General features: G+C 40.1%; 2 protein-coding genes across 13 annotated transcripts in view; one reads left to right on the plus strand and one right to left on the minus strand.

The window, feature by feature from the left end:
• Positions 1-2365: 2365 nt before the first annotated feature.
• On the minus strand, positions 2366-13006 carry ATP5PF (ATP synthase peripheral stalk subunit F6). 6 transcript variants are annotated; one of them, XM_054468703.2, is made up of 5 exons: positions 12730-12774; positions 9699-9765; positions 7515-7682; positions 3090-3214; positions 2366-2543 (listed from the first exon to the last, which is right to left on the minus strand). In XM_054468703.2, the coding sequence occupies exons 3-5, from the start codon at positions 7673-7675 to the stop codon at positions 2506-2508; spliced, it is 324 nt and encodes a 107-aa protein (XP_054324678.2). In that variant the 5' UTR covers positions 7676-7682; positions 9699-9765; positions 12730-12774; the 3' UTR covers positions 2366-2505. The 6 variants fall into 6 exon arrangements, with proteins under 6 accessions (XP_054324678.2, XP_054324679.2, XP_054324680.2 ...); XM_054468704.2 differs by having other exon boundaries at positions 9699-9785; positions 12730-12762; XM_054468705.2 differs by lacking the exons at positions 9699-9765; positions 12730-12774 and adding an exon at positions 12866-13006.
• GABPA (GA binding protein transcription factor subunit alpha) overlaps positions 12826-26629 on the plus strand; it is a 37233-nt gene continuing 23429 nt past the window's right edge. The window contains exons 1-4 of one of the 7 annotated variants that reach the window (XM_054468698.2): positions 13247-13455; positions 19019-19139; positions 19436-19538; positions 23060-23204. In XM_054468698.2, the coding sequence (XP_054324673.1) occupies positions 19462-19538; positions 23060-23204 (222 nt within the window). In that variant the 5' untranslated portion in view covers positions 13247-13455; positions 19019-19139; positions 19436-19461. Of the gene's footprint in view, positions 12948-13003; positions 13456-15092; positions 15196-19018; positions 19140-19435; positions 19539-23059; positions 23205-26629 lie in introns of those variants that run through there. The other 6 variants (XM_063659680.1, XM_054468697.2, XM_054468701.2 and 3 more) reach the window with 6 other exon arrangements.

Here is a 26629-nt window from a genome sequence, read left to right on the forward strand (position 1 = left end):
CCATTCCAGTGGGAGCTAAGGGGAGTTTGGAAGGGAGTTGGCGTGAACCTGCCATTTAAGGGAATGGAATCTGTACGACTGGGAAGACCTCCTCAGCCACAGGGCCCCGCAAGAACTCATACATGCACCTTACTAGACAGCTAGCATTTGGAAGGCTGCTACTACACCAGGAGCAGCAACAATCAGAGAAACAGTAAAAAACAAACAAAAAAGCCCACACTAAATGTTAAATAAGTAAAAATTGCCTGGCCTTCTTGGGTTACTATTACAGGTAGTGCTATGTAAGTAACAGACACATGTCCCGTTCTAGTTCCCCTTACCTCTCCTCAACTCAAATTTCCTCTTCATATAAGGACACCAGTCAGATAGGATTAAGATGTACCCTAAAGGTCTCATTTTAACTTAAAGTCCCTATCTCCAAAGCCACATTATGAGGTACTGGAGGTTGGGCTTCAATTCCATCAAAGTATGAATTTTGGGGAAACACAATTCTTCATAACACCAGGCAAGGGGTAAAATAGCCATTTTAAGTAACCACAAGGCTGAGATCATTTGTCATAATCACATAAGGTGGTTCTGAATGGTTAAGTGCAGGACAAGGAGTGACCTGGCAGGCTGAAGTGCTGCACAAAGGCCAGCGTTTGCAGGGTTGGAGCAGCCTAGCCAAAAAGAGGAAGGGGCTCTGAGGAAGACGAAGCCTTGGTTAAGATCTGTGACTCACAGCACCACGAGAGGTTCAGTTGGAAAACAGGGAGTGCTTGCCTGACCAAAATTTAAATGTAAATGCACAGCCCTGTAATATAGGACACAAGAATAGGATGCTTCTTACAGTCAAACAGAACCCTGTTTCAATAATGAACAAAGAGACTGGGACATTCAAGCAATTCCACAGTTGTGAGACAAGTAAAAAATGTGTTATGAGATAAATATATGTTAGCTGATAAAAGGTAAAATTCAACTAAACTTTGAATGAAGAAGGAGGTAAAGAGACAGGGAGAGGAAGCATATGCAGAAAAGGTCAGTTTGTTCTCTACTGACTAGCAGTTCCAGCTGACACAAGACGGCTTTGCAGCCACAGGTGGGTGGAGGAGAGCTGTTTCAGGGGAGGTTAGAGGAAGACCCTGGGACAACTAGACTTCCTCAATTACCTGTAGATAGTGCCATAATTAGACACCCGATTCTCTGTTCCAAAGCCTGCAATTATTTAAATAAAAGTAGTTCAACTGTTCTGTCACTGCTTAGCCACATTTGAAGAAAAGTGGGCTGTTTCTTCCTACTGTACTGCCCTCCCCAATTCTGCCTCTATACATCGTATTAATCATATCTATGTCATTAGGAAATATTTATAGATCTTTCAAAAAGGTATTCCCTAGCAGGTTTTGCCTTCAGCTACAGTATGCCGTAATAAAAATCTATTCCCTTTGGCCCAGGCGCAGTGGCTTAAGCCTGTAATACCAACACTTTGGGAGGCTGAGGCGGGCGGATCATCTGAGGTCAGGAGTTTGAGACTGGCCTGGCCAACATGGTGAAACCTTGCCTCTACTAAAAATACAAAAATTAGCCAGGCCTGGTGGCGCACACCTGTAATCCCAGCTACCCGGGAGGCTGAGGCAGGAGAATTGCTTGAACCTGGGCAACAGAGCAAGACTCCATCTCCAAAAAAAAGAAAAGAACACTGTTGGCTTCACACTTTTACACTTTTAAAGAAAATCTTAAAAATCTATTAAAGACCTATATTTATTAACACATATCAGAGATACTGTCAAATACTAAAAAGACATGGCTGTTTTTCCTTTAAAATTTACTTTTTTGTAAGCCTGATTTTGACCATTAAAGTATTTTTTTAAATAACTTCCTTGAGAGCCAGTTATAGTCACTAAAATTTTGACTATGTCTGATATGCCACTTATCTAGAATGTATCTGCTGGAACTCTTCTTATTAGGACAAAACAACACCATAAAGTTTACTCTTTTAAAGTAAGTTCCTTTATAGAACCCCCTTCATCCCTACCTTTCCCTCATCAATCTGAACAGAACTGTAACAGACTCTGTGATCTGCAAGCAAAGATGAGGGACCTGGGTTACTGGTAGAAAATTATTTAACATTTGAGGAGATCAAAGTTAAACACAATAGATGTTCCAGGACATATAAAAAATTACACTCAGATTTCTGAGAAAGCTATGACAAAGAATTTATAAACCATTTCTTCATGTTCTAAAGGAAGGGTAACATCCCTCCACAACAAGCAGGGTTATGTGCAAGTTGTGTCCAATTTATCCAAGGTCTCCATCTGCTTTATTATAACCAAATGAAAGGATCTAAAAACAACTCTAACAAACAGAACTCAATTCATCAAGAACACACTCAACATCACCAAATAATTTATTTGGACTCAGAATTAAAAGAACATTTGACAGTTATGAAATGCATGTTTATTCTGAAACTTCTAACTAGTTGTACAACTAACCCGTGACAAATTACCAGATTAATTTTACTTTATTTCTTCAGGCCTGGGGTTTTTCGATGACTTCAAATTTAGGATCTAAGAAGAGGGGGAAAAAAGGGTCAAGCTTAGCCAAATTGCAATAAAATGGATTATGTAGAATGCTCAAGATTTAACTCAACAATCTTCTGATTTTTTTAGTAAATACTGTTTGTAAACATTTACATAGAAATATAGCTAAACATTTATGCAACACTTTCTATGAGCCATGCATTATTTAATTGACTTTGCATATATTATGTCATTTAACTACATATGCGGAAGATACTATAATTCTCCCCAAATGTCAGATGAGGAAACATGTACCAGTTAATTACTCAAGATTACATAGCTGAAAGTGACTGTCGGGATTCAAGGTCGGGCAGTTCGATTTCAGATCCCCACCATTTAATCACTATGTTATGTGATCACCTATACTGCTCCTATTCTAACAGCAAACACTTGGCCGGCAGCTTCTCAGGCACAGTCATGGTCCTAATAAATTCACATGCCAACACTGTCATTCAATTCTCTAAACATCCAGGTAAGTGTAAATATTCTTCACTTATCTCCCACAAGAATGATTCTGTGATTTACAAGACGTACCTTCAAATTTGAAGGCGGGAAATGTATTCATGTCTGCATTACCAAACATTTGCTTGAGCTTAAAAAGCTCCTTCTCCAGCTCTTGCTGATACTCTGGACCAGCATCAACAGGTCCTCCAGATGTCCTGTTAAGTAAATGAGCAAACAAAAATTAATTTTGTGTACTAGCTTACAAAAACAAAATTACTTTTCACCACCACATTTCAATAGATCTTTTTTTTTTTTTCTTTTTTGAGACGGAGTCTTGCTCGGTCGCCAGGCTGGAGTGCAGTGGCATGATCTTGGCTCTCTGCAACCTCCGACTCCCTGGTTCAAGTGATTCTCCTGTCTCAGCCTCCCAAGTAACTGGGATTACAGGCACACGCCACCACGCCCAGCTAATTTTTGTATTTTTAGTAGAGAGGGGGTTTCACCATGTTGACCAGGATGGTCTTGATCTCCTGACCTCATGATCTGCCCACCTCGGCCTCCCAATCCCTCGGCTGGGATTACAGGCGTGAGCCACCACACCCGGCCAATAGACCTTTTTAAAGCATTCATGTAGTCAAAGAAAAGACTTCAGAAAGAAAATAAGTATTTCCACTTCAATTTCAATTCAAACTATTTTATTATGATGAGGTTTCACATAAATGAGGTATCCTCAAATCAATCTCTAACATTCAAGGTTTCTCAGAATCACGGACACTCACTAAGTCAAAATTTCTCAGGGTCTAAGTGGCAATAAGGTGTACCGTTAAGTCTACAGGCTCTGGAGTCAAAGACTGGTCCTGTTTGAGTGTAAGTTCAACTATTCAGCAACTGCGTAAACCTGAGTAAGGCACAGAGCACTCTAAATTTTAGTTTCCACAACTAAATATGAAGGTTCTACCAAACAAGGGTGTAAATGTACATGTACCTCTAAGCACAGTGCCTGGCACACAGTGAGTACTCAATTATTATCTACTATTATCATCTGCTTTAAGTCAGCCATCACTAAATGGCTTTTAAAGACCTTAGACTTTTAAGTTTCTACAATAGGGGTCCTATTAAAGAAGCAAATTATTTCCTACCCTCAGAGATTTTGCAATTTGGAAGAAAAAAATTACATGTTTACAAACATTTATGCTGTAAAGGAGTGATGTGATGAGCTTCAAAGACATGATTTAACAAAAAGCTATTCAAGTTGAGGAAGAGATCACTTTTGCTAAGCTAATCAGGGAAAATTTCATTTTAAAAAGGTGGCATTTGAGAAACATCAGGCATCTGAGGCCAGGGTTTATTTTGAGACCTTCTAAGATGGAAAAAGCAAAGACATAGAGGTGGTAAGGGATTGGCTATATGTGGGGAATGCTAAGGAGTCTAGATGGAAAAACCAGCAGACCCCAGATCATGGGAGGCCTGGAATGTTAAGCCTGGGAGTTTGTATTTTATTTGCCAAGCAATAAAATGACAAAATTAGACTTGTGCATTTTGGGGAAATAAATATAGCATTATGGACCAGCAGCAGGGCCAATTGGGTCTAATTAATTCTTTGAAGAAACTCTTCTGTTTTTATCATAAATACTACTGCCTACCTAGCAATGAACAATATTCTAAATGTAAAAAAATGTACACGTGAAAATTCCTTCAAGGGTAATAACATTTTTACACATGCCTATGATCAAAGTATAGAGTCTTATTTAAGTTAAAGAACGTGCACAAAAAAAACATAGGTGGCTCCAATTTAAGAACTTGTTAACAATGTTTCTTGTTAGAGACCCAATTTCCTTTTAGATTAGCACTGTCCAATAGACCTTTTTGTGATGTTAGAAATGCTCTCTGTCTGTGCTGTCCAATGTGGTAGCCACTAGCCATATCTGGCTATTGAGCACTAGAAATACAGCTAACATGAATGAGAAAATGAGAAACTGAATTTATATATACACTTAATTGTAATTAGAATTTGAATAGTCTCATGGATAATGGCAACCAAAATGGACACTGCGGTTCTAAATAGATCCTTCAACTAGATACTCTAATACTGGTTACTGATGGATGATGGCTATTTTAACTTTAATATGCACTCTTGTGATAAAAAGAGGCCAGAAATCATCTACCTCCTCAACTGAATGTTAAGTCTTGCTGCTTATCTTGTTTATTACTATTTCCTAGGCTCTCACATGATGCCTAGGACAAAGCAGTCACTCAGAAGATACTTGTTGATCTCACTAGCAAATACTAGGCATGCTAATGTATTGAATCATTTAATTTTTATAATATCCTATGAAATGGGTAAGTACTATCATCATCCTCATTTGACGTATGAGAAAACTGTCCTACAGAAGTTAAACCTGCCCAAGGTCATAGAGCTAATTAGTGGCAGCGGTGGATGCCAGCCCAGGGTCTACCCTCAGAACTCTCCATGTGTTTGTTTGCACAAACAAATGAATGACCCACAAACAAGACTCCTTAGATATAGGGTACACCTAAGAATTCACTTCTTACTAGATAGGCTTTTAAAGACAGTTAAAATGATGCAAACAGCATCAATACTATAATATAACATGACATTTGGACAGAAGACACTCAAAATTCCCTGACACTCAAAATTAACCTGCACATCTGGTTACTTAACAGTATGATTTTTGGCAAATTCTAACTTTCAGCCTTGGTTTTCTCATATATAAAATTGGGGTAACATCTATAGGGTTATTGTCAGAGTTTCATTACCATGTCTACAAAGCACAGAGTAACTTACTACATTTTAATCCCTTCACTATTTCTCCTCCTCAGTTTTGGCAATGGTAACACCTTTGTTAGTTACCTCGCCTCAAAAGTCAGTTTTCTTTTATTGTTCCTTCTTCTTCCTCTCCAGCAGCTCACCAAAACCAGTCATCAGTGTTTCAATGTCTTGACTCTGTCACTTTTACATTACCACTGCTATAAAGTCAAGGTTCTCATCAACTAATGCTTAGGTTACATTTTGCTAACAGGTCTGCCTTTGCTCTCTTCTCATTTCAATCCTTCCAATACCCTGGTTAAAATTATCCTCCTAATTCAGAGTAATCTTCTTCCATCCCCACAGTCATGTTCAAAAAGCTGTAATTTCTCACAAATGCCTACCACATATCTTACTTGCTCAGTCTACAATCAAGGCCTTCCATAATCCCTCATTCTAAACCCATACCATCCTTATACTCTTCATATACCCTATACTCCAGGGAAACAGAATTATACCATTCACCAAATATATTTTGTGCTTTCTAGCACAAACTAAGGCATTTTCATGCCTTAGTTCACACCATTCTTTCCTCCTAAAAGATACTCTCCTCTTACCCTCATTTATCTGTCCAACCTTCATACACTGATCTTTAAAACCTAGAGTAAACCCCTGGGTGTACAGGTCTACTGAAGGCCTCCTGTGGGTTTGAGAACTGTTTCATGCTATAAGGAAAATCATGTGAGTAAATGCTTCACGTTTTTTTCTTTAAACTGGGAAGATGATCCACAGTTGTCCATGAGATTCTCAAGAGGGATGAATACCCAAACACTGCCTTCCAAGAAGCCTCTAAAATGCCTCTAGCTGGAAAGGAGTATTCTTTCCTATGAACTCCCCAAGCATCCAACGTTTCCCTATCTTAGCACCTAACTCATTTTACCTTATATTGTATTTGTTTGCTTACAAGCTTTCTACTCCTATCAGACTTTAAGAATATTGTAAAAATGCCCTGTGGCCCATCACGGTTAATAGCCAAGTGCTTTACACACAGTAGACAACTACATGAAAGAAAATGGAACTATGAGTTGATGCACCTCACTCTTCCTAAGATTTGGGCTTTGGACTTGATGACGGCTAAGGTGGTCATTCCTTTCCAAAACTATGGTTCTACAATTGTTTTTCTTGGACTTATGTTACATCATTTCAGAGTCTTTTGTCCTTTAATGTACATTCTCAGAAATCTATAACTATGGAAATAGCCTTTTTAAAAAAAGAGCTGTGTTTATACATTTCCCCCAAATTATGATGTCACAGAAAGGCCACTAAATTGAGGCTAAAATATACTTTGATAATACATTTTTCCCCAATTAGTTTTATGAGCTTCGGCTAATCAATGTCTAAGGGAGTTACTTTTTTCAAACTTAGCTGCTAAATGATTTCCAAGACCCTATGTATTTCTATAAATTGATGTGGTTTATAATACATGACATGACAGTAAGGATATATTTTAAACAGCAATAAATTTAGTAGGATTTTCCCTTGTAACTCATATAAAGAAGATACAGTTTATCACTTAAAAAAATCAAGATCCTTATCTTCTTTTTTGAGGGCACCTAATGAACCTCTATGTCAGAGATGAGCTCAGTGAAGGTCTAATACTTTCAAATATCAAGTCATTTTTTATTATCACCTTGGAACTTACGTACTTTGAATATTTATATTTACACTGTAGTTATTTATTCACTTACTGTCGCTTAGATTTGTATTCTCTAATCTTGTCCACAAAGAGTTTCTGTATAGGATCAAGTTCCTTATTTAATGCCACTGCTGTAACACCAATGTTCCTCCGTAAATAGACTGAGACGGCTGACCGAATGACAGAGAACTTGAAGAGCCTCTGAAGAATCATGCTGATTCTGTTACAGAAAACAAGCATCAGAAATGTTAATATACTTATTATAAATCACCTCTAAATATATCATGAGAATCGAATTCTACTAATTGCTACAGAATTACATCATATCAGATCTCAGTCTATACCTGACCACAGTTCCCTTCTCCTCCTTATTCCCCATTGCAAGTTTTTTAGGTCTTAACCAAAAGGCCCTGGGATAATGGAACAGTTAGAAACTGACGCCTGAAGCTTCATCAGGGTTAGAGCACAAAATACGAGGTGAGGTATTTCTTCTCCCTTGAACTTAGTCATGGATCAGAGAAAACAGTAGAGGTAGACTGTTGCAACACTGTCCACTCCTAACAGGAAAAGCACACTGGCCCCCAAACTAATGTACAAGGTTTCCCATGCCTCAGCCAGGCATGATAACCTGAAAATGTGTACTTCACAGGCCCACAGAAGGAGAAACTGCTCTGCCTGTTACAACAGGATTCCAGCCATTTAAGAATACTGTAACAAACAACTAAATCAAAGTCCAGAAGAACCAGCAAAGAAAAACAGCAGCCAGTCCAAATGAGCTGTGCATGACAGTGGGGAGGATCCGGCAGTCCAACTTTATCAGTGAAATAAATTGGTGAAGGAGATGGAAGTCTGAATTTTAAAAACAAGGACTTACGGCCGGGTGCAGTGGCTCACGCCTGTAATCCCAGCACTTTGGGAGGCCGAGGCTGGCAGATCACCTGAGGTTGGGAGTTTGAGACCAGCCTGACCAACAAAGAGAAACCCTGTCTCTACTAAAAATACAAAAATTAGCTGGGCGTGGTGGCGCATGCCTGTAATCCCAGCTACTCAGGAGGCTGAGGCAGGAGAATTGCTTGAACCCAGGAGGCAGAGGATGCAGTGAGCCGAGATCGTGCCATTGCACTCCAGCCTGGGCAACAAGAGCAAGACTCCGTCTCACAAAAAAAAAAAAAAAAAAAAAAAAAGGACTTAAAGACTTTCAAATCCCTAGACTTCCTTAAGCTAAAATATATTACTTTCTAACTAAAACATTTCAGTAGAAGACAATCCCTGTTGAGATTTACTTTAGTGATTTAAAGATCAAATGCAAAAAATAATCCAAATTACAACAGATAGGTACAAACAGGAATTCTAGAAGAAAAGGAATAAAGAGGGCCAGGCATGGTGGCTCATGTATGTAATCCCAGCACTTCAGGAGGCCCGAGGCAGGTGGATCACTTGAGGTCAAAGGTTCCAGACCAGCCTGCCCAAAATGGCGAAATCCCGTCTCCACTAAAGATACAAAAATAAGTCAGGCGTGCTAGCGCGTGCCTGTAATCCCAGTTATTTGGGAGGCTGAGGCAGGAGAATCACTTGAACTCAGGAGGTGGAGGTTGCAGTGAGCCCAGATCACACCACTGCACTCCAACCTGGATGACAGGGCAAGATTCTGTCTCAAAAAGAAAAAAAAAAGGATTAAAAGAGACCGTAAATAATTAGTAGAAGAATACATTTTTCTCAGATTAAGGACGAGTCTATAAACTGACAGGGCTTGCCAAACCCTATACTGGAATGGTGACAAAAGGCTCATAATGCGCCACAGCCTGGTAAAATTTCTGAATCTTTTTTTTTTTCAGACAGGGTCTCACTCTGTCGCCCAGGATGAACACAGTTCACTACAGCCTTAGCCTCCTGGACTCATGCAATCCTCCCACCTTAGCCTCCCAAGGAGATGGGAGCACAGTTGTGTGCCATCACAGCAGGCTAATTTTTACTTTTATTTTTTTGTAGGGACGAGGTCTTGCCATATTGCCCTGGCTGGTGAAATTTCTGAATCTTCAAGTGAAAACCTGATATGCTAACATGTTTCCCATGCCCTCCCCAAATTTCCTAATAACAATACTGTCATCATCACATTGACACTGGACTTCTACTAAGTTATAATAGGACTAGTGGAAGTATACAAACTATGTTATTGGTCTAAAGTAATACAGAAATTAGATATAAATATTTAGAGGCCAGGCGAGGTGGATCATACCTGTAATCCCAGCACTTTGGGAGGCCGAGGAGGGAGGAATGTTTGAACTCAGGAGTTCAAGACCAGCCTGGGAAACATGGAGAGAACCTGTCTCTAAAAAATTAGAGCTTGTATTTTAAGTGACTTCATTGTTTTGTTTTTTAAATTTCATTTCTTTTGTAATTCATTTTCACTGTATTCAAAAGTGTCCACAAGAGTGGGTGTGAGAATGGCCCTTTACCACTGAGAGTCTGAGCAGCACTAGCTAGAAAACTGTAGAGTAGCACAATAGTTCTCAAAATAGGGTTGGGGGTAGGGGAAGAGGTGAGTTTTTTTCTCTCCAAAGAGACATCTGGCAATGTCTTTAGACATTTTTGGTTGTTCTCACCAAGCTGAGTGCTACTGGCTTATAATGAGTACAAAGCCAGGAATGCTGCCAAACACTCTATAACGACAATAACAGCCCTCCCACCCCTAAGAATTATCTGGTCAAAATGTCAATAATGCCAAGGTTGACAAACTCTGGAATGACATGTAAAAATTATCAAAAGAAATCTACAATGAGCCAGGTGCAGTGGCTCATGCCTGTAATCCCAGCACTTTGGAAGAACAAGGCAGGAGGATCACTTGAGCCCAGGAATTCAAGACCAGCCTGGGCAACACAGTATGACCCCATCTCTACAGAAAAAAAAAAAAAAATAGCCAAGTGCGGTGGTGGGTGCCTGCAGTCCCAGGTACTTGGGAAGCTGAGGCCGGAGGATCACTTGAGCTTGGGAGGTAGAAGCTGCAGTGAGCTGTGATTGCACCACTGCATTCCAGCCTGTGTTACAGAGTGAAACCCTGTCTCAAAAAAAAGAAAGAAAGAAATCCTACAATCAGGCCAGGCGCGATGGCTGACGCCTGTAATCCCAGCGCTTTGTTGTAATCCCAGCACTTTGGGAGGCCAAGGTGGGTGGATCACCTGAAGTAGGGAGTTCAAGATCAGCCTGACCAACATGGAGAAACTCCATCTCTACCAAAAATACAAAATTAGCCAGGAGTGGCATCACATGCCTGTAATCCCAGCTACTCAGGAGGCTGAGGCAGGAGATTCCTTGAACCCAGGAGGCGGAGGTTGCGGTGAGCCGAGATCGCGCCACTGCAATCCTCCAGCCTGGGCAACAAGAGCGAAACTCTGTCTCAAAAAAAAAAAAGAAATCCTACACTCAATGCAATCAACAAAATATGCTTCACCTGACAAAATGAAAGCAAACTATTTGAAGAAATTAAAGAATTCATAACATATCACTTTTATACCCCATCAGGGAAAAATACTTAAGAAAAGGCTACAAGCAAACAACAAATGACCTCACAAGGTCATGTGCCACTTATTATCATTCCTATGTTTAAACACACAGAAACTGAGGATTAGAAGTATCTGGTTAAAGTGGTCGGGCGCGATGGCTCACGCTTGTAATCCCAGCACTTTGGGAGGCCGAGACGGGCGGATCACGAGGTCAGGAGATCGAGACCATCCTGGCTAACACGGTGAAACCCCGTCTCTACTGAAAAATACAAAAAATTAGCCAGGCGTGGTCGTGGGCACCTGTAGTCCCAGCTACTCCGGACGCTGAGGCAGGAGAAGGGCGTGAACCTGGAAAGTGGAGCTTGCAGTGAGCCGAGATCATGCCACTGCACTTCAGCCTGGGCGACAGAGCGAGACTCCGTCTCAAAAAAAAAGAAGTATCTGGTCAAAGTTACACAGCAAAATCTAACTTAACACATATATGCAAAAAAAAAAAAAAATTGTGCAATTCAATGCCACCTTCCCTTCTGGCAAACTAAGGACATGCTTAACATTCAGCAATAAGTTCACCCGACATTTGCTTAGCCCTAGATACTGTGCAAAGTACTTCCATATATATCCTTTCCTTGTACCCTTACAGCAATACTCTCAAAGAGTTAAAGGAAAGTGTTCTTATCCCTGCTTTACAGATGATAAAACTGTATCTAAGAAAGGTTAAGCTGCACATATTCACACAGTTAATTTGCTCTAAGTCTGACTGCATTGATGTTATTCCTTCTGCAACACGGGTAAAATCCACTTTCATTGTTTCAATTATCTACCATCTAAGTGCCTATGATTCCCCAATCGCATTTCTAATTTTAGTATTCATCCTGAGCCCCAAATCTATCCACAGTATTCAACAGTTCTCATCTCCCTTGTAAGTCCTACGAACTCATCCAAAAAACGAACACATAATCCCATATCAAAACTTGTTCCTTCTCCTTTAATCCCTTTCATTTTTTTTCACTGATTAGTGAATGCGTATCGTCCACTGAAACGCAGCAGATAGTCATTACACAAGTAGCTGTGAAATACCACCTGACATAAATTCTCTATTCCAGTACCATCGGGTGCCACAAGAGCATATGATAGCGTCTGACATGATCAGAAAGACTGGGGAAGGCAACAGTAAGAAAACACTAGTCTGAGCAGAGGCCTCGTTGTGGGGGGGAGCATGGTTCTCCTATTTATAGTGATGACTGACCGGCCAAAGGTTAGTAGGTTCGCTGCCTCTTCAGTGCATATTCCTAAGAACAATCCATAAAGTCGTCTAACGAAGTGTTAGCAGCATCGTTTTTAGGTGGGATGCAAACTTTCAAGATTATGACTATTTTTTTTCCCTCTTATGGTGCACGTTCTGCCTAAGTAGCCTAGACGGTCCCGTGCGCCCGGGGCGGGTAGGCCTGGCCGAAAATCTCTCCAGCGCGCCTGACTTTGGGTTGCCCCAGCCAGGCTGCGGGCCCGAGACCCCCCTGGCCTCCCTGCCCCCCGCGCCGCCCCGATTTGCCCTCAGAGAGGGTATTGATCTTATTTCTGGGTCTACGGCAAACTCCAAGGTCTACAAACGTAGAGGTCAGTTGCCACCCCGGGCCAGGCCGTGAAGGTCCCCAGGACAAAGAGCTGCTCTCTCCTCCTAGTAAAGGTGAGAGGCAGCCCAGGCCTCGTGAAGAAACCCAGAACTGGAGTCCCAAGAGACCACGCTGATCTAGCTACCCTCCCAGTCACCTTGCACTCAGTCCGGAGCTGCCAAAGCCTCCGCCGCCACCACCACCGCTCTACTTCCGGCCCTGGCTCCGCCCCCACACGCCTACCCGCCATCGCAATGCATTATGGGCCGCCGTTTCAGTCGGTCGACGCTCACCGGACAGGAAGCGTCTCGGAGACAGTCTGCGACCGGACGGGTCTAGGTGAGACAGAAGCCAAACAGAAGGAGGAAGTGGAGGGTAAGTGCTTCCGGGTCTCCTGGCAAAGCCTCCGCCATCTTTTCTTCGCCTAATTTGACACGTTCTTTTTCCCCTCCTTGAAACCTTGCTCTGTACGCATGCGCCCTTTGTCTGGCCTTTCCCCTAGTTCAAGCTCCCCTCCGAGTCAGCGTCCTGTTCGTTAGGGTTATCGAGGTGTATAATGGTGCAGGGAAAGTGAGACTGTGTAAAACAAAGCGGATTGGGGCGTTGTGCGTCCTTGTGCCTCGTGAGCCTCCGTTGCCTTAGGCGGTCGTTTTGCGCACCCTGCTGGGAGTTGTAGTCCTGGACCCGAAGGTGCCTGGGAGGCGGGAGGGGGGTTGGGGCTTCTCAGCGCCGATTCCGCGGGAAGGGCCCTGGGGCCTCACACTTCTAGTCGCGGGAGCTGCCGGTCTTACCCGGAGAGACGCTGCACGTGGAGCCCGCGCCGCTGCCGTTCTCAGCCGGCTCTGGAGTGCGGGCGGGGGTGACAGGGCCGATTCCGGAGCGGGTGAGTGCGGCCGCAGGGGAGGAGGGGAGCGCGGGCCCGCGCGGGCCGGCCTCGTTCCGGGGCCTTTTCCCCCACAAGGGCCCCCCCGCGGCCGCCTCTGTGTTTTGTTTCCGCTGGTCCCCGGCGCTGTGACTCCCATTTCCGTTCGTGGAGACTTGAAGGAGCCGGGTGGGGAGGGGCGGGAGAGGCTGTGCGGGGAGCGAAAGGGAGGGGCGGGGGGCGAGCGGCCTGGAGCCCGGGGGGACCGGGCACCGCCGGGACCCGCGCCGGACGGGTCGCCTGTCGCCGCTCCCTCCTTTCCGCGTCCCCTCCTCGCCCGTCTGCACTCCTCAGCGGTCTCAGCCTGCTCAGCTGGGATGTGGTCCTGACGCCCCCGAGATTTTAAGAGCAAAATGCAGACCCTGTCTCATCGCGGGACTCAGCGATTCACTCACTTCAAATCCGCTCTCTTTATAGAACAATACACTTAAGACCAGAATCATTTATCAGCGTATATGGTAGCCATCTGGGTTTGTTTTTTTGTTTTTAAGCAAGGAAGTAAACCACGGAGATAACAACGGGTTGTCTACTTTGAAATTTTTGTGTGTGCTGGAAGACACGCTGTATGTGCGTGTTTGGATTTAGGGACCCCAGTTTGATCAGGTTAGCGGACCGAGAGGACAGTGCCTAATATTGCATTGTAAGATGATTAGAAATTTAGAAATAAAATTCATTTCATAAGTAGTTTCCACTAATAGCAGTAGGTCTGACTCGTGAGAAGAGCAAAGATTTAGCAGGATTCACTTGAGCGCATTGTAGAACGAGGCGGTGATAATATTCTTCGGTAGTGTTATCTTGAACTTCAGAAGAAACCGCTCAACTCTTTAGCAACTGCTTGAGAAACTAGCCTGTTTCTCAGGGTTCCATCCAGGCTTTCCAAGCTTCTTTATTTTTAGACATACAGTGACGCTGGGTGGACTTAAGTCAATTTTACCTGAATTGTGTATACAAGAGCATCTGTCCTGAGGCATGTATAGTAATGAAGTAATTAAATCATGAGCTAGACGTTAGGTTGAAGCAAGTCATCAGACTGAGTACTAAATTAAAACTGTTGACTTTAGCCTTCCCTCAACTCTTTATATATAAAACTCCAAACCAACAGAAAAATTGGGGAAAAAATCATGCAGTGAACACCCAGATACCCTTCACCTGAGGGTCCCAACTGTTAATCTTCCACTGTATGTGCTTTCTCTCTTTATATTACATAGATATGCATGCTTTGCTTTTTCTTAACTGCTACCTTTATTTTTGAAAATAAAAATGTCTTTTAATTTCCTCAGACACTGAAAAGCTTTGATAACTTAGGAAAATGTGCAGTTAATCTCGCAGGTACCCCCACACTCCACTTATAATATATTGGGAAAAAAATGTTCTAAGCTCTGTAATAATGCTCTCCAATGAAGGACAATTCTCAAATTTATCTGTAGTTTCAAAAGGGAATGTTACATCTATCTGTATTTTGAAAGACACTAGCCGTTCCCAGAATTTTTCGTTAAAGTCAAGTTTAGTTTGTATCCCGTCTTGTGAAACATTCCGAACCCCAGGTTGGATTTAATCCAGCAGAACCAGAGTGTCAAATATGAAATTGTTGTGTGCAGTTCTGGCGGGGGCAGCCCTTAGACGGAGAAACTGCAAGTAATTTTCTCTCAGTTTTCCTAAGTATTGACATAGAAGCCTGAGGAATTGATTTCAGAAAAAGAGGTAAGACTCACTCAAAAACTGATATGAAAGATTTGGACTATTTCTCAAATCTCTGTTTTGCTTCTCTGGACTAAGCATAGAGAACCAGGACAGAAAGAAAGATTTAAGAGACTGAGTAATATTTTTTTGAAAGATCATTTAAGAAACTGAGTAATTTTTTTTTCTCCAAAAGGGCATAGGTTTTTGTTTTGTTTTGTTTTTTCTCTATTTGGCACTTTCTAGGGATTGGTCTGTTAATTTTTTGAAAGATCGTAGGATAAATTTCTTTGTAGCGACTTCCTATTTTAGTGTTTATGTTAGGGGAGCCCCAGGTGTCCCTGCTGATAAGCCATTAGGGCCACTTCTCAGCCTCTGGCTACATCATATGCTTTTTTTCTATCTTGCCAAAGTTTCCAGAAAATTTATGTTTTCTAATTTTAAAAAAAATGGTTGTGGAGATGGGAGTGGACCTCTTTATAAGCCCTGAAAATAAGTGATTTTTTTAAGTGCTATTCTGCTATAAACCTGATTCTCACTTTTTTTCTGTAGGCAACAGTTTTTTATAATTTATTTTGTGTGGACATTATTTCCTTTTAACCAATACTAAAATTCCATAGTGTATACTTTCTCCACATTTTCTTTGATTAATACTTTCTTAAAATAGACACTTGGATTGGCACCAGCTGTCACCAGTAAAGCTGCCCTGAACATTGTCAGTCAATCTTGTTAACCAATTTGAGAATTTTTCTGGAATGCTTAGTTAGGGATGAAATTGCTGGGTTATAGGTATGAGTATGCTTGATATCCTTTTCTCCAGAATATCTACACCTGTGTGTACACCACATCTACAGAGACAGGGGAATCTTATGTCCCTGCTAACTGCTCTCGTTATTTAACTTTCTGACATTTGCCGCTGCCGCCGCCCCCCGCCCCCAACACACACGGTATAAAGTGGTAGTTTCTTGTTTTCAATTGAACTTTTGAATGATTTGAATTTGGGCATTTCTTTGTATCCTGAGTTATTTTGGTTTCCCTTTATGTGAATATCCTTTTCCTATGCTTTAACTACTTTTCTAATTTGTCCCTTTTTTTGGTTATCAAATTCCAGGCCATTGTCTATTCCATTGTCACTTTTGGGTATTGGAAATATCTTTCCATTCTGTAGCCTGTCTGTTGAACGTAAATCTTGATTTTTATGTAATCAGATTTTTCTCCTTACGGTTATGTTCTTGGAATTTTATTTAAGAAATCCTTTTCTTTCCTGAGACCACAAAAATGTCCCCACCATTTTCTTCTGTTTTAGAGTTTTGCCTTTTATGTTTAATCCTTTAAGGCATGTGTAGTTCATTTTATATGGTGTGAAATAGTTCTTATTCATTTATTCAACACATATTGGTGGAGTGCCTGCTGAAGGTAGTACTCTTCAGAGTACTTTGTATATATCTGTGAACACATATTCTTGCCCTGTGAAGCTTATGTTGTCCTTCAAGTTAGATCCCTACTCAGTTTCCACCTGTTTTCTTTAGCACTCGGGATGAATTCCACAATTTTACACATAGCACCAGTTAAGGAATAGGCTTTATTGGAGAAAAGGAAGGCTTATTAGACCAGCATCAGCAAGAAAAAAAAAAACAGAGGGTCTTCATTTTTTCATCATCCCCAAAAGAAGCCTGCTGGAGCTTGCGCATTCTGCTAGATATGCCTGTGAACAGAATCTGTGCAGTCGGCTAGATATGCTTGTGAACGGAGCCTGCGCAGTCTGCTCCATATGCCTGTGTCCATTCCAGTGGAGAACCTTATCCTTTTATTCTTTGTCCTTAAAGGGCAAGCCTGAGAGCAACTTTAATTATGTGGGAAAAATTAGATCATTTTGTATCAGGCAGTCTAGATTTGGGTGCCAGCTATTTGTCAGGAAACCAGCTACCCCATAGTTGGAGACATTGAGAACTTAGGAGAGTTATAGCCCTTTCTAAAGTGGGAAGGGAGACTCAGTTTCTTGATGCTAGTGTAACAAATTATGCAAATTTAGTGGTTTAGAAACACCACCCGTTTATTATCTTACAGTTTTGGAGTCAGAAATATGAAGTAGGTCTCTGGGCTAAAATGAGGTGTTGCCAGTGCTGTTTTTCTAGAGCCTTTGAGGGAGAATCTGTTCCTTGTCTAGCTTTCAGAAGCTGCCTGCAGTCCTTGGCTCATAGCTCCTTTCTTCCATCTTCAAAGCCAGTCACAGCTAACCGGCAAGTCTTCACATTGAATCACTGGCTCTCTCTTCCAATTTCCTCTTCTACTTTGAAGGACCTTCTACTTTTATTTATTTATTTTAAGAGACAGGGTCTCGCTGTTGCCCAGGAGGGAGTGCAGTGGCACGACCGTCATTCACTGCAGCCGCGACTCCTGGTCTCAAGCGATCTTCCCACTTCAGCCTCCCGAGTAGCTAGGACAACAGGTGCACACCACCATGCCTGGCTAATTTTAAAAATGTTTTTATAGGAGACAGGTTCTTTTTATGTTGCCCAGGCTGGTCTTGAACTCACGGGTTCAAACATTCCTCTCTCCTTGATCTCCCAAAGTGTTAGGATTACAGGCATGAGGCACCATATCTGGCCCTAGCTGCGTTTTAAAAACGATCACACTCTGGCTGTTGTATTGATTGAGAATAGACTGTGGGGGGACAAGAGTAGATACAGGGACCCCCTTTAGGAGATTGTTGCAGTACTCCAAGTAAGGGGTGGTGGTGGCTGTTGTACTGATATACGCAATACAGAGCCTATATTTGGACAACCATGGTTCATCTCCATCTGGAATGATACCTACTTAGGTTAATACACCAAAACTGTGACATGGAGCCACAGGTGGTTTAGCCTTACCTCTGAATAGCGTTTGTATGAGATGGGGCTCAAAATAAGATTGCTCTATGCAAAGCATTTGAATGCGGTGCCTGATGCTCAACGAGTAATGGTTATTAACACAAATGAATATTTAAATTCTTAATTTAGTCAAATCTTGTAAGTGGGAGCACAACTCTTGTAAATGTTGGAATACCAAATTTAGTGGAGCGTTCCTTTTAAAGGTACGCCTCTTTTTAGATGTGGTAGTACGCTTAGAATAACTACTCAGAAGGTGCTGTGGACTGAAAGTGTGTATGGAGTTCAAAGACAAATTCATTGACCTACTGCGAGGTAGTTAATAGCAGAACCTGGTACTTAGCAGTATTAACACCTCAGAAATGTCCACAAAGAAATATCTATGTATATTAGCTATTTGTGTATTACTTAGCATTTTTAAAATTCTAATGGTTTTGTATCAGTGGTTTTAAGCAATAGATAAAAATTTTACATGGGATAATTAAAAACTGAAGTAGTGGTTTAAAATAAAACCACATCTGAAAAAAATCATTAAAAATTTTCTAATGTGTGTAATCAGGGAAATAATGTGCATATCTGTAATTGGTTACTTCGTTTTGCTGTTTTATAATATTCTTGCATTTATAAGAGACATCATTTGTACCAAATCCTAGCTGATTAATTTGCATATCATTGTATCAGTGTAATACTTTGCAGTAAATTCTGCTACTACAGTACAACTTTTAGCTGAATAAACATAGTTCATCTCCATGTTAAGCTTCAGGTTTGAATCTGTTATTGAGACTGAGTTGCTTTAATATAGTTAACAGACCCTTAACTTAATTTTGAGGCAACTTATTGATTGCCATTGGTCCCGAAAACATCCCAGTAAATCCAGTAGATTAATGAAGTTGTCATGTCAGGTTAATAAACGCCAGTTTTTTAAAAAATTAGTTTATAAATGTCATTTGTGGATTTTCTTTATTTTATTTTTCAAACAGGGTCTCTTGTCGCCCATGCTGGAGTGCAGTGGTGCGATCATGGCTCACTGCAGCCTCAGCCTCCTGGGCTCAGGTGATCCTCCCATCTCAGCCTCCGAAGTATTAATAGCTGGGACTACAGGTGCGTGCCACCACACCCTGCTAATTTTTGTATTTTTAGTAGAGACAGGATTTCGCCAAGTTACCCAGGCTGATTTCAAACTCCTGGGCTCAGGCAATCTGCCTGCCTTGGCCTCCCAAAGTGCTGGGATTAGAGACACGAGCCACCATGCCCAGCTGATTTTCTTCTATATGTAAAGACTACTTCCCCCTCTTCTGCTTGCCGTTTGCCTTTTATTTGGATTGGGTCTCTACTTCTTGTGTGTCATTTCGTTTATGTGGATAGTTTTAAAATATCTTAAAAAGTCACTCTTGCAGGCCTGATCCTTTGAAATACTCCAGCCATGACTAAAAGAGAAGCAGAGGAGCTGATAGAAATTGAGATTGATGGAACAGAGAAAGCAGAGTGCACAGAAGAAAGGTTGGTGTTTCTGAATTTATCATTTTTTTTTCAAAATATCAATATACCTAATTAAAACCAGGAAACAAGTCATAGTTCTTTTGGACAGTCTTTTTTTTAACTGTTCTCGGCATTTTAGGGGATAATGTATTGTTTTATTTCCTCTGACTTAGTGTGGTTGTAGCTGAGAGAGAAAGACAGTTTTAAACTAATGGTAGTAAAAGGGTAAATGAAATCAAAAGCAATTGATTTCAATAATTTTCTCCTTTGGGGCATTTGATTCTTTCTTCTTTTCCTCAGCACTGGTTGCTTTAATTCCAGAAATAGTTTAATTCAACCTGAACTCATTTAACAAATATTTATAAGTAACTGTTGTAAACAACTAATTGACAAGAATATGTGAATAAATAAGATACCAATCTGCCCTTATAAAGGCCACGTTGTATTTGAGGAGACATACAGGTATATGAGTAATTACGGGACCAGTACTAAGCATAAAGTGTAGTGAAAAGTGTTAATTCTTGGAATAATAATGGAATCATACTTATTTGAAAGGAGGACAGTAGTAATGAGTTCAGAATCCAAGGAGAGAACATGGGTAGAAATAGACATTTGGGAGTCAACAAGAAGATTGAGGAAAGTAGTTAGTTAATGGTCCCTATTTTACTCCGTGAAGTAGGAGGTGAGATAATAAGCTGAAAGTAAAAGGGATTGAAAAGTAGTAGAGAATCTCTGTGGAGTAACAAAGGTTTAGAAGTCTCTGCAGTGGAACTGGACAAGATAATTAAGGTTAAGGAGGATACTGAGTGTTGAGGGTACAGTTGAGATTTAAAATCTTAAATTTTTAATAGAGCTTTTCAACTTGTTTGTCCCAGTTTTTCCAGCATAAGAAAGAGGGAATGCATGCTTCTGTGGAATTTCGTGTATAGATATTTGTGTAACAAATTACCCCAAAATTCAGAAACTAAAAATGCCTAACATTCAGCCAGATGCAGTGGCTCATGCCTGTAGTCCCAACACTTTGGGAGGCTGAGGTGGGCAGATCACTTGAGCCCAGGAGTTCAAGACCAGCCTGGGCAGCATGGAAAAACCCTGTCTCTACAAAACATACAAAAAAAAAAAATTAGCCTGGCCTGGTGACATGTGCCTAAGTCTCAGCTACTCTGGAGGCTGAGGTGAGAGGACTGCTTGAGCCCAGGACTTCAAGGCTGCAGTGAGCAATGATTGTGCCATCGCATTCCAGCTTTAGTGACAGGACAAGGTGCTGTCTCAGGAAAAAAAAAAAAAAAAAGCCCAACATTTTTTATTGCACATTGTTTCTCAGAGAAACCTGGGAGCAACTTACCTGGGTGGATCTGTCTCGGGTATTTCATGAGTTTGCAATGAAGCTGTCAGCCCAGGCTGCAGTCTTGTAAAGACTTGACTAGGGCCAGGGTGTCTGCGTCCAAAGTCATGCTTGAGACTCTTAGCAAGATGCCTCAGTTCCTCATGACATGACTCTCTAGGGCTGCTCATGGGATGGCAGCTGGCTTCCTTTAAAGCAAGTGGTCTGAGAGACAGAATGGCAAAGTGTCTTTTTTAAGTAATCTGAGAAGTGACATATCACTTCGTCTTAGTCTTCTGGTCACACAGTCCAGCGCTGGTACAGTGTGGGAGGGAACTTTAAAAGGGCATGGATTTAAGAATCATTAGCAGCCCTCTTGGAGCCTAGCATGCATATATTTATGTTTATACATGCATGCACACAGATGGTCCACAAAGTCTAAAGTATGTACTGTCTGACCTTTTGTGGATAGTCTAGATTAGGCGACAGATTGGTAATTAATATGTATGACCTATGTGAAGGAGGCAGTAATTGTTGTTCACCTAATGTAGATTTTTGCTGTGCAGGAATTTAGGTCTAGTAGTATGAGATCATTTACTTTTTTTTTTTTTTTTTAAGAGAAATTGATACTTTAGATATTTGAGGTCTTCCAAGGTTTAAATGATAGCAATAAAAACTTTTTAAAAATGTTTAATGTTCAGCTAGTATAAAATAGTTCTTTAAAAATTTGTTTTAAAAGTGACATTTGAATCTTAAGCGTGATTGTTACAAAAAAAGAAAAAACTGGCCTGGCACAGTGGCTCATGCTTGTAATCCCAGCACTTTGGGAGGCCAAGGCAGGTGAATCACGAGGTCAACAGATCGAGACCATCCTGGCCAACATGCCAGTCTCTACAAAAAATACAAAAATTAGCTAGGCATGGTGGTGCATGCCTGTAGTCCCAGCTACTCGGGAGGCTGAGGCAGGAGAATTGCTTGAACCCGGGAGGCAGAGGTTGTAGTGAGCTGAGATCGCGCCATTGCACCCCAGCCTAGCGACAGAGCGAGACTCTGTCTCAAAAAAAAAAAAAACCTATCAGGGTTATAGCTGAAGAGTTTGGTAAAAAGGCTTACTTAAGGTTTTTTTTTTACGTTAACAAATAACAATAGTATACTAGTATTTTTAAATAAGCTTGTTTTTAATCATGAGTGTTCTATTTTATAAATTTTAAATGTTTTAAGTCAAGTGCAATGGCACACACCTGTAGTCCCAGCTACTTGGGAGGCTGAGGTGGGAAGATCAGTTGAGCTCAAGAGTTTGAGGCCGGCCTGGTGTGAACATAGGGAGACTCTCTCTAAAATTAAAATATAAATAAATGTTTTAGAAAAAAGTTTAAGCTGTATACATTCATTGAATATCATGTACGTATCTCATTTTACTTGTAATTTATGTGAAAACTTGACAGATTTTAATGCATACTGTTTTTGACAATCACAAATAAGATTTAAATCATATTTAAATTAAACATGTTGGAATACTTAATTGAATTCCACATTCACCAATTCAGCAAATATTACTTAGTGTTTGTCTATTTGGCCCTATATAAGGATTTGTAAGAGATATGTAGGATTACTTACCAAAGATTTTAACTCTTTTGAATTCAAAGTGTGAAATAATATGAAAGAGCACTAAGACAGTTTTTAGGAAGAATATACATTTTTTTTTAAACGTGGAGCTGTCCTGATTATAACCAGTTGTGTTCACATTAAATTAAAGGGAAAGTCTTTTATTTAACTTATTCTATTTTTATATCTTTTTTTTTTTTTTATGTGGGGAAGGGAAATTGACTAGTAGAGATGGCATACAGATTTTGAGGAGACAATGTGTCCTCCTTTCTGGGTCTAAAATTCTTCAAAATAACTTGAAAATGTAATGCAAATGCAAACATAATGTATGTGCAATATTTATATGTGTACACATACACACATATGTATGTACATACATAATGAGGCATATTTACAAGGATGCTTTAAATTTCAAGCTTAGCATTTCTCTATGAAATTTAGTGTTCATTTTGGCAACACCAGTTGGTGATGAGCCTGCCACAGTATCTATGTAGAAATGACTTTTCAAAGACCAGATATGTGTTTTGGTTTGGGATTGTGTTTTTAGCATATTGTTGCTTTGAAATCCAGGGTAAAAAATGTAACTGTTAGCACTTACATCTTTAACATTTAGCATTGTAGAACAAACCTACGCACCAGCTGAATGTGTAAGCCAGGCCATAGACATCAATGAACCAATAGGCAATTTAAAGAAACTGCTAGAACCAAGACTACAGTGTTCTTTGGATGCTCATGAAATTTGTCTGCAAGATATCCAGGTAATTTTTATTTTTGTAAATTTCTATTGCAACATTTTAGTCTGCATAGGAATATTTTTTGTTAGCCTTTTCTTTATAGCTATAGACTTTATCTCTGTAAGATTTGACCTGTGTTACTGTAACATTTAAGTGTTTAGAAATAAAAAGGTTTTTAAGCAAATTTTCTCCATTTAAAATTATATTTTAAATATTTAGTACTAAAACAAATGAAACATTTGTTTTTTACTTTCACAAATATAAAATGAGAAGTTTAAATAAATTAGAATCAAAGGTTAAATATAAGTAGTAACAGCAGGAAGCCCATTGACTTTTGAAGCTGAAGTGTATTTCTAGCCAGCTTTTAACTTCTCAAACGTATCATTTAACTAAATGATTTCTACATTTCCCTTTTACCTTTATTTTCTCTAACAGTAAGTTTTGGATAAGAATTTAAATATCAACTGATAGGTCCTGGAATTTATTGTAAAAGGATTTTACCCATGGTAGTATTATGTTATGTCTGAAACATACCCCAAGTCATATTTTACAGTACGTTTTAAAGATAGGCAGTACTTTTATGTATAAAAGGTAGCAGCCTAAATAGGATTGCCCATACAGTTTTCCATGACCTTCCTTAAACATATGATTAAATACTAGAGTTTTATACTTTTTTTTTTTCTTTTTTTTGAAATAGAGTCTCGTTCTGTCACCCAGGCTTTAATGCAGTGGTGTAGTTTCGGGTCACTGCAACCTCCACCTCCCAGATTCAAACGATCCTCCTACCTCAGCCTCCTGAGTAGCTGGGACTACAGTCCGATGCCTCCACACCTGGCCGATTTTTGTATTTTTAGTAGACACGGGGTTTTGCCGTGTTGGCCAGGCTGGTCTTGAACTCCTGATCTCAAGTGATCCGCCCGCCTCGGCCTCCCAAAGTGCTGGGATTATAGGTGTGAGCCAGCGCACCTGGCTGAGTTTTATACTATTTTTATATTAACTTAGATTAATGTATATTGTGTCATCTTTTGGATCGTTTGATTTATTTTATTCTTTACTCCTTCCCCTGCCTGCCTTGTGATATGAGTATTCCTTATGTTACAGAACTTTTTAATTAGTTTTTTAAAAATTCAAATCATCATATACTGCTACTATTTTTAATAAGATATTGTTGTATAATAAGTTGGAATGTTTTAACAAAATTTGTGCATTTTATTTGCCTTTTAACCATACTTTAATCTTTTCATTTCAATATAAATCTAGTAATTGGTGGTGGGTAGGGAAGATAGAGTGCCTCTAAAACTAGGGCATGTGGGAAGGTCTAGTAGTGTTACAATTTTAGGATTTAAAGTTTTTTTCTTTTAACAATGAGAGGATGAGTTAGCTTAGTCTTTTTGGAAGACCACCTCCCATTTAATGTCTGTTAATGTTAAATGTGAAATACCTAACAGTTCCACTTCAGCAAATTATTCCTACAGAAATGCTCTCTTGGGTAGGTAAAGGTATATGCATGAAGATGTTCATGGCTTTGCAAAAACTGAAAACACCTCAAATGTTCCAAAAATGAGATTTGATAAATTAGTTCCATAGAATAGAACTCGAGGTAGCCATTAAAAACTGGTGAACTTGAGCTATACGGGCAAGGTACGTTGAGTGAAAAAAATACTTGCAAAACACTCTAATTCTCTCATGTAATCTTCACATCAGTCTCTGAAATCAGCATATTCTTAGTCACATTCTGCAGATGTAGAAACAGATTTAAAGAGGTTAAATAATTTGCCCAATGTGTGGCTACAAAGGGGTATACTGGAATTTGAACCCAGACCTCTGTGGCTCCAGAACTCTCTTATCTTGTTTGAGGCAAAAAAAAAAAAAACTTTTTTAAAGGTTTATAGTGACTATAACTCAGTGTCACTGGACTTTGCCTGATTTTGCTCATATGTAAAATAAAGGGAAATCTGGACTTGATCTCTTAGTTGTCTTTCAGCTGTAACATTTATTGCTTTCTTTGTAACACTTGACCTATCCAAAATGAAAGTATGGCCTGCAGATTACCCATGCTCTTCCAAGTTCTCAGTAAATATTAGTTGGATAAATGGTAATATTTATAATTCATATTGTCATAGAATTCAGGGCTAGCTTTGGATCTAAGGGCATTTTGCATTACTCCTTGTCCCCCTTTCCTCCTTAAAAAGGATATGAGGACCACACTGACATGTTCTTCATGTCAATGCAAACATACATTTCAATCAGAAGTCTTGCTGCTTATGGTAATGCTGTGGGCTGACTTGAAAGCTGAGAGGGAACAACGGCTAAGTGAAGAATGTTAACAGAAGATCAAATACCAGGCTTGAGTTTTGTCCTTGTTCTGGCTTTTAGTGAACTTGCTAATATGTTCAGTACCTGAGAGCTTATACTTTCAGAGTTACATTTGCCATAGCTTCTAGTGGATAATACCAGTGTCCACCAGACAAGGAGAAAAAACTTGACATTAAGACAATTTTTAATGAAATGTATATTAATGGATGAAACTGTCATATTTAATCTATCTGTCTACAAGGTCACACAGTTGTTTTTTTTTTTGGAGACGGAGTCTTGCTGTATTGCCCAGACTGAGTGCAGTGGCGCTCACTGCAACTTCCGCCTACCGGGTCTAAGCAATTCTTATGCCTCAGCCTCCCAAGTAGCTGGGATTACAGGCATGCGCCACCACTCCTGGCTAATTTTTGTATTTGTGTATAGTCAGGGTTTCTCCGTGTTGCCCAGGCTGGTCTCGAACTTCAGACCTCAGGTGATCCACCTGCCTTGGACTCCCAAAGTGCTGGGATTACAAGTGTGAGCCACCAGGCCCAGCCCTACACAGTTTATCTTCTCCCCTGTTCAAGTTAGATTCATAGTCATTTGTCATGTGTTTGTGCCATGACAACACCATCAGTTGAATTCTTGGGAATGAGAGTAGGACATGCAGCTTTATGACATGCAGACACAGTTATAAATTATGCAAGATGATTATAATGGAAGCCTGTCTTTAAGCTGATGACAGAAAGTGTCTGGAAGTCAGAATTAATGTTTTATCGTCAATTTGCCATAGTGTGAAATGCATTCTATAAGGTTATATGAAGGAAAAAACACTAATACTGAAATGATATAGAATTAGGATTCAAGATATTCATAGCTAGGTTAGGTAGTAAGGTCATAAGTGCTTTAATTTTATTAACTTTATGATGAGAGATTTAGAGTAAATCCTTATCTTCAATATGTAGCATTGGTTACAAGGCAGATATGACAAGAATATGATAATATATTTAGATAAATTATCACCACTAATTAAACACTTTTACTTATTCATGACAGCTATAGCATTACCTTCTACTTTAAATACATTTCAGAATGAATAATTGCCTTTTGGAATTATTTAAAATCCCAAACCAGACTCCAGAGGTAGAGAAAAC

Source organism: Pongo pygmaeus, chromosome 22 (genome assembly GCF_028885625.2).
Source record: "Pongo pygmaeus isolate AG05252 chromosome 22, NHGRI_mPonPyg2-v2.0_pri, whole genome shotgun sequence".
Lineage (NCBI taxonomy): Eukaryota > Metazoa > Chordata > Mammalia > Primates > Hominidae > Pongo > Pongo pygmaeus.

What these genes read in the sequence shown, in the direction of transcription:
- ATP5PF (XM_063659683.1), bottom strand. An exon ending in GAATACAAATCTAAGCGACA is followed by an intron (nt 3,215 to 7,514) that starts GTAAGTGAATAA and finishes TTTACTTAACAG; the next exon opens with GACATCTGGAGGACCTGTTG. An exon ending in TCCCGCCTTCAAATTTGAAG is followed by an intron (nt 2,544 to 3,089) that starts GTACGTCTTGTA and finishes CCCTCTTCTTAG; the next exon opens with ATCCTAAATTTGAAGTCATC.